The 11,943-nt window shown below is 37.2% G+C and overlaps 1 protein-coding gene across 1 annotated transcript; it reads right to left on the bottom strand.

The window, feature by feature from the left end:
• Positions 1-1,880: 1,880 nt before the first annotated feature.
• LOC136260639 (nose resistant to fluoxetine protein 6-like) lies at positions 1,881-10,254 on the bottom strand. The gene is made up of 2 exons (XM_066054458.1): positions 10,189-10,254; positions 1,881-4,139 (listed from the first exon to the last, which is right to left on the bottom strand). The coding sequence occupies exon 2, from the start codon at positions 4,132-4,134 to the stop codon at positions 2,077-2,079; it is 2,058 nt and encodes a 685-aa protein (XP_065910530.1). The 5' UTR covers positions 4,135-4,139; positions 10,189-10,254; the 3' UTR covers positions 1,881-2,076.
• Positions 10,255-11,943: the final 1,689 nt, after the last annotated feature.

The following is an 11,943-nucleotide window of genomic DNA, read 5'->3' as shown; positions in this document are numbered from 1 at the left end:
GGACCATCTCCACATTAAACATTTTAATGCCACGAAGAGGGACTAAGCATTAAACACCAGCACTGCTAATGTAGCTATGTAGGGTACATGGTGATGTCACATTTTTAAAGAGCATGAGGTTTTCTTATGTCATTAATGATGCAAAACACTAAAGTTTATTGTTTGTGGTTTTGACAGGAATGTAGTTTAATTATTCAGTGCATCTTCCCTACCAGTGACTTCAACGTGCTGTATAGAACAAACGAAACCTTTGCTGCTTTACATGAGAACTAATGCAACAATAATTAATATATTGGGAACCAAGCATAAATATTAGTGTCCTATATTTGCTGTGTAGCATGTATGTCGATAGTGCTTTAAAGTACATGATCCTTATGCAGTACATAATAATTTATAGTGAAGCATGCATGCAAGGCTAGCTAATTAGTTAAACTGCATGCGAGCTAAGGCAATTGTATACAGTATACCCTACATTACATACAGGTTGTGTACACACGGTACAGTTTCAGTTCCTACATTTTGATGTTTACCTTACCGACTGCCACAAAGAGAAATGAACTTGAGCATAATTTAAAGTCAACACAATTTGCAGTTATAGTTACTGCATGGCAAGCAAAAGTTCAGAACTTGTCCTATGCACTTTCAGTTCTGATGTTGCAGTGACACATATACCTCTTGCCATACAAAAACCCAGTTTTGAAACACCTGCAGTGTAATTGACCAATAAGGTAATGTATGAATCTTTAGAGTGAAAGCATGTAAGCAGGATAGTGAAACAGTTGTGCCAGGTCAGATGCAGTTCCTTGGTGTAAACTATGGATCTGCATGGTTCCAGTATTATCATTTTTCAGATGCACAGTAGTATTTGTTCAATCATGCAAGCTGCCTATTACTACAGCAGTATTGAGGTAAGTCTGAACAAACATTTTTTCATTTCAGTGCACACCTATGTGCTTAAAACAAAGATGTAGATATTCTAGATACTGGTGAAAGAAGCTTTTACCTACTCTAATACAACACACTGGACCAACACACAGATGGACAAATATGTTGACAATTTGTCTGCCCTGTCCCAAAAGTGCTATAAGAGTCCCTATTATGTGAGGTAATTCAGTGCCAGTGCTGAAAAACTGAGCATAAGAGTTTGTAGATGAAGACTTGCATGGAACAGATAGAGCAAAAAGGTGCATCAAAAAGGTCCCAAAAGTGAAAAAAAAAGTTATGACCTAGGCGGGGATTGAACCCTGGCTGCGCTGGTTATAATAACTTGGGGTTAAGGGAGGTGCACAAATCGCCACAGTTGTTTATCAGTGGTTTTGACAGGAATGTAGCTCAACTTTTCAGTGATCCTTCCCTACACCAGTGCCTTCATCGCCCTATAAAGAGCGAACAAAAGCACGTATTGATTTGCTACAACAACACTCGAGTTGCCAGATGATGGGCGTTTAATTTCGCTAAAGTCCCGCCTCGATATGTGCTTTGCATGCCAAGATATGATGAGCTAAAAGTCGTGTTTTAAAAAGGTGTTCACAAAAAGGTACTGATCATGAGTAGAAAGAAAAAAAACTGTCAACACGTGGATTTGAACCCACGACCTCTTACACGCTAGTCAGCGGGCGTTCTACCACTTGAACAGTATGTGCTGTGGTTTTCAAAGGAATGTTGCTCAAGTTTTCTCTACACCTTGGCCTTCTACGCGCTGTAGAGACCGAACGGAAGCACGCGTGAACTCGTGATAACAATCTTAGAGTAGGCGGATGATGAGCGCTTCATTATCAGCACAGACTATGTCGATTCGCGCCAAGTCTGGTGAGTAAGCAGCGTGACCGTCAGACAGACAGACAGACAGCTTTATATATATATATAGATAAGACATTACTGCATAATGTTTATATGTTTCATTTTCAGACTGCAAAGTGCAATGCACATATCCTTGTACTAGTACACTAAAGTTGTTGTGTAATTTAACGACTAATAAAAAGGAATTAATGAAAACAAAATTTTTATAACAACCATTTAACCATAAATGCATGCATGCTACACAACTAAATACATTTATGAGTAAAATACAGATGGTCATCTTTGACGAGGCTCCTCTCCAGCTAGCTTGAAGCAGAGTGATACAATTTTTGATAGGGGGATTTCAACAACAACAGATAACAGTGCTGCAAATATCACTGACACTATCATAGTGAATGTATAGATCATATTTAGCACAGTGTCTGTGAATACCAAACTGGAATGGAGTGAACCAATAATGTAATGAATGACAATTGCATTTAGCAAGTATACTCCATAAGATAACCTGACTAGTGGATCCCATCCAGGCCAAGAGAGAACACTGTTTACTACTCCTCCATAGCCAGTGTTACAGAAAAAGATAATAATGGAGATGCTAATACTCCAAGCCAATCCTGAAAACATCAGAAAAGTTGTATTCTCCCATTGTGTGAAACGTCTAGTACCATTCATATCCTCAATAGTTCCAAACAACGTATTCTTACACAGGTATAGTGCAGTTAACCACATCACCAAACACAACAACTGTTTAAACGATCTTCTAATTGGCAGATCAGCAATGCTGTACTTCTTGTAAAGAACATAGCCTAAAATTACACCAACCAAATATGTAACACCTCTAAAGAACGGAAGATTATATAACCCTTGCATCTGTTCTCCATAGTTTGGTCTAATATATATCGAAGCCCAGTAGTCATTGTTGAAAGCCACAACTCCGGTAACAACTATGCATCCAGCTATACATATAGCAATAATCACCAGTCCTACAATTGGTGTATAAAATAAAGTCAATATGAATATTGGAGATAAAATGAACAGTTGCATTTCAGTGGCCAAATGCCAAACAGGAACAAGACATATGTCCTCAGGAGAAAGGAAATTGTTAATAAAGAAAATATTATACCACCAAGTTGACTGACAGACAGTGAAGTCAGGTGAATGCCACATGGGACCTTGTGAAAAATGGACTAGTAGTTTGAATGCCACAAATGTTGCAAAGTAACACAGCGGTGCCAAACGAAGATACCGACTGACATAAAAATAAAATATCCTAAATTTATTGCACTTTTCTATATCCTTAAACGTCAGATAAGATGACAGTGTAGCACTTATAAGAAAAAATGTATCTACTGCAAATGTTGAATTCATAATTATCTGATTAAACATTTTGGAAGGATATTTATCCAAATACTGTGGTGAATTTTGACTAAGTGGCAAATAGAACGATCTAATATTTATGTAGACATGAAATAACACAACAATAAAGTTTGAAATTAATTTCAAAGAGCCAACCGCTTTAATGTTTGAAGATGACTGTTTTGTAGATAAAAGCTCGGGAATCGTCCTATATAAAGAAAACATCAGAATGACTTTAGGTATGATACCATCACAAGCTTTACAGCAACTTTCTCCATCACAAAATGCCCAAATAAAATCTAAACATGTTCCCAGTATTACAAGTCCTATCAGGATTCCAATTATTATGATCAGTACTATTGCTCCTGTATCATACTCCACATCAGTTTGAGGACAGAATGTAGGGGAATCACCAGTACTGGTTAACTGTATACTAACAGTTTGTGTAGTATTACTAAATGGATTAACAGTCATGCTAGTAACACTGATAATATTCATCCTTGACAAAACTAATGCAAATTCATTTGGAGAACATGTTGAAGGATAACACACTCCAACCTGAATGTTACTGGTCACACTAGTATTTATTGGTACAGGACAGTCTGAAGAATAGCACACTTCATCTTGATACTCTGATGGGTTATAAAATGTAGTGATATTCATTTGCATTGTATATATACAATAGTTTGTTTCACCCACTGGTGTGTTCTTCAAATCCATACACTCATCATAGTAACCAAGAAAGGTAGTGTGACCATATACTATACCATCACTTGGTTTACCCCAGGAGTCCCAATACTGAGCCATTAACTGGGGATGTGTTGATTGTAGTGCTGACAGCCTCTGAATGACTGCTTGACAATTACTACTCACACTGATGTGGGATGGAAACATTAATTGAGGGCCATCTGATAAACTGGCATAGCAGCTTCCAACAACAGTAATCACAAACAGCAGATGTAGCAAAATCGTCAGCATTATCACTGCAGAGACATGAACAGCAATAACAGTTCAATTACTGTAAGTTAGAAATACATTTAATTGTGTAGAATGTAGATGCAGTATACAGCTACAACCTGTCAGATTTCTCAAGGGTGTGTGAAACTATGGGCATCTAAAGTGGCATAAGGGCTAATTGTAAGCACAGTAATCTATATTGTAGCTGCTTCTCAAAGAGTTTTCAATTTTGTCATCACTGAAAACAAAGTAGAATGACTGCGTTGCTTTTCAGTAATTGATTGTTGGTAAGGGCTGAAATAGATATCCGTATTATCCAAATAACATTTACTATTCTGATAAATTTGGGTATTTTTCTAATAATTTTCTTTGATACATAGCTTCCACATTTAACATTACTAAAAACTTAATGTTTATATTCTAAAGTACTAGTAAAACAAGCAATCACAATAAAATATAAAATGGTTTTATAGCAAGTGATGATGTTACTAACTCCTTTTATACCACTTACTCACTCACTTCACTCACCCATCACTTGCTTCCTCCCTCACTCACTCACTGACACTCACTCACTCACCAACTGTCCGACTAACTCACATGCTCACCCATTCACTCACTCCAGCACTCATGCACTGTTGCATTCAGACATTGCTTGCTACATGAGGATTAAAAACTAGAGCTAAGCAGCCAATCCTTTTACCAAGATATCATCACCTATGCTTGAGAAGTGCCTTTTGGCAAGCCAAAAGAATATTTTGTGCAGCATTACCTTGAGCCTTGTTAAGTTTCCTTTTTCAATCAGTGGCCATGGTTTTACTCTATGTTAGAAACATGGGTTGTGGTCTGAATTGTACATTGCTTCACTCTGCAGCTGGGCTTCACTAATGATAAATATGCATCTATTGCATTAACCCGGCTACACCCTCTTTCATGATTATTTGAACAAGCATTACATCCCTCAGGTGGAGCATTATGGACTATTAATACATACCGAAGGTTGTATACAATCACTGGACTGGACTTATGAACTGGACTACTGGACTCAGGTTTTTTTTCTTGTTTTAGAGTAGTCAGCAAATTTTGTTATTCCCTACAAGAGCACACGCACACAATTAACAATACAAAACACAACCACTAGACAACCATGAATAATACAAGCTATATACTACACAAGCTATTTAACTAAAGTTCTTAAAATTCATCATAATTACAAGTAACGCGTGTGGCATTAGTGAAAGAATTCCACCAAGAAGTGGAAGATGAATGGGAAAAGTTTTGGTGGAGGAAAGATGGTCATGTTGTACAGCCAACTGGTTGCAGCTATTGCTACATTGAATACAGGCAGACCTGTCTACTTGGCGCTGCCTGTTCATATTAGTATTGTGTACAATTAGCACAACAATTTAGTTGAGCAGGTATCGTTTGCTAATCAATCTTATATCCTGAACAGAAGCAGTTATTAGTTACATTGCTGACTATATATAAGATCCATATACTATTTTACAGTGAAACTTCTCTCTCTTGGCATTATCTCCATTGTATGACTACCACTCTTCTTATTGTCAGAAATAAATTTTACAGGACATGTTTATATAGTTCGAATCCTGGGGTTGGAGGGATTTTTTTCCTTTCTTTGGCCCCTTTTCTGTTACACCTTTTCAGTCATTAAGTCAGTCACTATGTCAAGTCAATAAGTCTAAGTCCTTGAAATTAGGTTAGATAATCCTAAGGCTGCAGCACATGTTGTTGTCAGACCTTCAGTGCTGGTCACTGTAAAGTGTTAGTAATAATAAAGTATGTTATGCAGAACATGCACCCTAAAGGTCATTCGACTTAGAAAAATTGAGAACACAAATTAAGTGGTAACAGTAAACTGTTTTGCTATTCCATCCTGTTGTATAGCTGCAGCGACAAGTCTGGCATGGTCACACTGCTTTCTTGTGTGTGTGTGTGTGTGTGTGTGTTGTGTGTGTGTGTGTGTGTGTGTGTGTGTGTGTGTGTGTGTGTGTGTGTGTGTGTGCACGTGTGGGACTTGTGGGAAGGGAGAGGAGTAGCCTAATGACCTATAGCAATAGTTACAACCAGTTGCCCAAATATTATTCGGAAAAGGGGTAAAGTCCAGTGGTCCAGTCCACTAGTCTAGTCCAGTGATTGTATACAACCCATACTGATTTAAGTCATATAATGAAGATACTGTACGTATAGTGTGCATAGGTCAAATCATGCATGATCGGTTAAATTTTAAGATACCTCATACCAAAATATTCACTTGTAATTTACAAATGAAATTAAGGCTGAAACGAATAGTACAAATATTCGTTATTCGTTTGTTAAGAAATATTCGTATTCGTTAAGAAATATTCGTTATTCGTTAAATATTCGTTATCGGATAATGTACACATTTAACCTTGAAAACATTTTGACAACTGAAAACTGTCATTTTAAAATATAATTTTTCATCTTAATAATACATGTAAAGGACTTTTCTTTTTAACATTTAAAGTTTTAGTAGTAATCAAAGTGATTTTGTCCCTTTCAAGCACCTAATTATACAGAAAATTCTTAAAGAATAATTTGTTAATTCGTTCGTTAATTTGAAGAATATTCGAATACCTAAAATTTAATATTGGTTTCACCCCTAAATGGAATAGAAATCCTTTCAGATAGCATTTTAATGATTAGATAAACAAACAAGTGGAAGGAAAATTAGGCCCTAATAGGGACCATTACAATAAAAATTGATGAAACAAAAGTGATTATCTCCTCACGTGCATGCTGATATTAAAGTTTAGGAATTAAATCAGGATGTCAGGTGATAATCTCCCTTGCTCCATCACCTTTTATTGTGATAGTCCCTACTAGGTTGCAAAATTCCTACCATACATATATCCATTGTTGAGTTACAGTACAGTTGTCTGAATGCATCGGATTGCCAGCCAGCAGAGGATCTCCTTAAACAATTGTGACCTGCTGAGAGAAAACCGGATGCTTTCGCAAAAGTATAGTTTGCCATAAAACTGTATTGAAATACACTGGATAAAAATACGAGTGCTACACGAAAAATTTACACACGCTTTAATCGCATTTATATGCACTGAAATTGGGCTCAAATTAATAAAAACTATACATCACTGGATTCACCCATGTATGGAGAGTAAGAAAATCTTTGTTTCGTATTTTCACAGCAAAGGATATGCGAGTTATGGGCGTTTGTTTACGATGCAGTAAAAACGTTAGTTGGAATGGCCTTCTTCTTTGTCAACACAGAGGAGTACAGGGAAAGCACTGTACCTTGATAGATTTCCCAGTTCATGGTGCACAGATTGAGCCAAGTCCCATCTTTGTAGCTTGTTTTACTTGTGAGTTATGATCAATTATCTAAGTACCTGTAATTTATTTCCCTTCTTGTTGTTGTTTATCACTGTTTCAACTGTCTATAGCGCAACAACCCCAAGACCATTCATAACAAAAGGCTGAGACTTTGGCTATCCGCTCTTTAGTTACAATAGATTACAGAGATGCACTAAAATAGAATTCAAGGAATGTGCAAAACGGCCGGTTTTTGCTCAGCAGGTCACAATTTGTTGAAAGTATGTTGGATCACTCTGAAGGGACAGTTGTATGAGTATAAGTAATACTGTCAAGTTGTCATGAAGGAGGCTGGCTATTCTTTCCTTGATAATTACTACAATACAGTATTATAATACTTTATGAGAACTATTTACCTGTCTAATCTATCTAGCTTACACCCTTTTCATATGGTCACTTTAAACTTCACAGGTTAACGCATTCCTAAGAACCTCAAAGTTACAAAATATCATAAGCGAGTTCAACCCTATAATACAGTAGAATTCACAACCTGGGTTGAACTCACATGCAGTCAGGTCTGCAAAGCGAGTTGCTGTTTTTGGTGAAAATATAAAGTGCATAGAAGACAATTACAATGAATACCATCATCTGATGATTGCTTGTGAACAGAAACTGGGTTGAAAGTGGATTACTCACCACAAGTTGAACTCACTTTTGAGTGTCCATGTGAATTCTATTTTGAATTCTAATTCTATTTTAGCCATCTAATTCAAACTAATTCAAACTATCTCACGATTTGCACATGATTTGAGTGTCCATGTGAATTCTATTTTGAATTCTAATTCTATTTTGAATTCTAATTCTATTTTGAATTCTAATTCTATTTTAGCCATCTAATTCAAACTATCTCACGATTTGCACATGATTTGATAAGGTACACGTTTACACTAGCTATCTTGGAAACTGCTATGATGTGAGATAGTTTGAATTAGATGGCTAGTGTAAACAGGCTGATAGAAATATCAAATGACAAAGGATGATACCACAAAAGGAAGCTACACATAATTAGAGAAACCACTTATGGTTATCACATGATGAGCAGTTTATAAAGTTGCTAGTATATAAGGTTACCAATTATTGACCAAGGTCTATTATTTTTAACTTCATTGCAGTATTGATGAGATACATAGTCTAACTGATTTCTTTTAAAAATGATAGCCAGAATAAAATCACAACACCTCAAGGACATTATTTAAGCACATCTATTCGATTCAGAGAGATATTGCAAAACTATCAGGCCATTTAATTTGTCACCAGATTTCTTTTGAGTTTGTTCAAGCACCAAAGTGAATGATAGTTTCATTGGTATACAAAGTAAAGTTATTATGTATGTGGACAATAAGAAAGCATGGTCTATAGATAGCAAAAAAAACTCTTATTGGTTGAGAGATTACAAGTGCCAAGTATGTATCTATATATAGGTTCTGCCAAGTGTGACTGAGCATGTGATCCAATCTGAGTTGGGCTATAAAGAGGATGAGACAAAACTGATCTGTCCAAAATGTGACCATAATAATGTGGAAGGTTCAATGCTGTTTGATCCTGTAAATCTGTACGTACCATAATTTGTCTACCATTATCATACCGTATAGCCAGAAAGTTTGGCGGGAAGAAATTTTGGCAAATTTCATAGAGCTAATAAAGATTTGTATTGGACAAACAATTTGCAGATTTTAGTTCGGCAAAATCCACTCACTCGCCAAACATGGTAGTACTAACCAAGGTTGCTATTTCATTACAGTGGTTAGTACCACTGTGGAGTTATGGGCCTCATGCAGATCATGTGTCAATCCAAAATACAACATGTGGTTAATGTACCTATCACTCTCTAACCAGCACAAACTTTCTAGTATAGCGGCTATTGCTGTATTATTGCACCTATCATTGTAAAGCCTCACTACCACAAGTACAGGTTGAGATGGGGGAAGGTGGGGATTTGCATCACTGAAAATTACAATTCCCCACCCACTGAGGAGGTACTGCATGGAGATACAACCCCCACATACCCCAACAAATCTCCCAGTAGCAAAACCCGGGGTTAGTTGGAATTTGCATAACTGCCCATCGCGTATACGTGACAGAGTAGCTATTCACCAGTTGCAAGTTACCTCAAGCAGGTTTTAGTGACTACAGATTAGTCTCGCCCCCAGACCCGGATAGGGGCGAGACTAATGACAGACATGCAGTAAGTCAACGACCATGAAATGCTACATTGGTGTGCTTCTTGGACCGTGACAAATCCTCATCACCTCGGGAAAACTTGTTAACGGTCCGTTCCCGGCCCCACCAACCCCGCCTTCCCCCCGTACCTGTGGTAGTCAGGCATTACATTGATAGGCTCATAAAGCTAAGTAACAGTTTACGGTACATTTGCAGTTACCACTGTTGTTGCAATGCAATTTAACCGTATTGCAACAAACGTTGTACTGCAGATGCACCACGAAATATGCTTACCGGCCTCAGAGAGTTGCAATTAAGTGACGTGGTTCTGAGTGTAGTACGAGGTGTCGTACTGCGACCGAACGTTTTATTAAAGAGGGCGAGGGGTAGGTAACGAGCCAAAATGGTCTATGAAATTTCAAAGTTTTGCGGTGCCCGGACCTACGAAATTTCACGTCGTTAGCTACCTACCCAGGCCTCGAAAGTGTGGAAAATACGCCTTAAGTACCTGTAGCTACATACGTACATTACAAAACAGATATTAACCTGGTTGAGAATGTAGCTCCACGCACGAATACCACGAAGAAGAACCGAGGAGGATGTATTCTATCGATTCCGTGATGTGTGATGGCAGTGCGAGGGGCGCGCGGTGAAATTGAGATTTATTTTTTATTTATTTTATTTATTTAGCTTTACAGCATGCATGCAAGTAAAATCAAAATTGCATGCTGAAGGTATGCCAGCAACAGGTGCTGACATCCAAGGTGAAAAATTATAAATAAACAATTTTAGTTACCATTAATTACAGAATTATAGTTACAGTTCATTGAAGTTTACAGATATAGGCACACTGGAGCAGCGATGACATGGACAAAGAAGGTGAAAAGTGCAGGCTCGATCAGAATTGAAATTATTGTAAAAATGAGTCCATAAGTGTTGGATTAATTGGCGTTTGATAATGTTAGTTGGTAATGAAATGTTAATAACTGGGAGGTAGTTGTAAAGTCGTGAGATTCTATTGAAGTAAAAGTGACGCTGTACCGCTGATGTTGTTCTAGGATGGGTTAGCTTGTGATGTGTCCCTGATCTAGTAGAGTTACTGGTAAAGGTAATATGGTCTCTAATTTCAAAGTTGTCTGATGGCGATTTCAATGATTTTATTAAGAACATAAGGTCATTTATTTCATAGATGTACATTAGTGGTAGGAGGTTTAGTTGTTCCAGTCTGGATTTATAGGTAGAGGTGTAGTCATTTAAAATATACTTAGTTGCTCTTCGTTGTATGCGTTCTAGTAATGTTATGTCTTTTATTAATTGCGGTCTCCACATTTGTGAGCAGTAGATTAGTTGGGATCTTACTAATGAGATGTACAAGTTTTTCTTGGCTTCCATACAATTGGTTTTAAAAGTTCTCCTGATAAGACCTAAAATTTTATAAGCTTTTGCAGAAATAGATGAATAGTGGGCTGTCCAGTTGAAGTCACATGTGAATATTACCCCAAGATCTTTGTGGTGTGATAAATGAGGGATTGGCTGTCCATTAATGCTATAAATTGAATGGTCTAACGAGTCTTTGGCCCAGAAGCGAAGATGAACGAATTTGGAATAATTAAAAAATAGTTCTGATGTAATACTCCAGATAAAGGCATTGTTGATATCTGTTTGTAATTTCTCAGTGTCATCAGAAGATCTAATCTTACATAGACACTTGGTGTCATCTGCAAAGATAAAGGGAATTGCGAATTGAATATGTTCGGGTAAATTATTGATGAAAATGACAAACAGTAAGGGTCCAAGGACACTTCCCTGAGGAACTCCTGATAAAACATTACATAAATCTGAAAATGAGTCCCCAACTTTGACGCATTGGTATCGTTGCTTCAGATACGCTTGGAACCACTTCCAAACTGTTCCAGTTATTCCAACAGCCCATAGTTTTTGTAAAAGACGATCGTGAGAAACTGTATCGAATGCTTTTCGAAAATCCATATACACGACATCAACTTCACATTTAGGCTCTAAAACGTTTTTAGCAAATACCAACAATTGTTGTAATGTAGATCTTTTGGGAAGAAAACCAAATTGGCATTTAGTGGAGAGTTTCTGTACATGATCAATAATATTGTTGTACACTAATCTTTCCATTACCTTGGAGAGAATACATAACAGTGAAATGGGTCTGTAGTTGGAAACAGAAGTCTTATCTCCAGATTTATATATGGGAATCACACAGTGGGTGCGCCAGTCCTGGGGTATGGTGCTGAATGATAAACTTGTACGAAAAAGATGGCAAATCACTTG

The sequence above is a fragment of the Dysidea avara genome, chromosome 1, assembly GCF_963678975.1.
Source record: "Dysidea avara chromosome 1, odDysAvar1.4, whole genome shotgun sequence".
Taxonomy (NCBI): Eukaryota; Metazoa; Porifera; class Demospongiae; order Dictyoceratida; family Dysideidae; genus Dysidea; species Dysidea avara.
The sequence above is the reverse complement of the archived record's forward strand: the minus strand, read 5'-3'. Positions and strand labels throughout refer to the sequence as shown.

Excerpts from the sequence above, each read along its gene's own strand:
- LOC136260639 (XM_066054458.1), bottom strand. The coding sequence starts at position 4,134 with ATGCTGACGATTTTGCTACATCTGCTGTTTGTGATTACTGTTGTTGGA.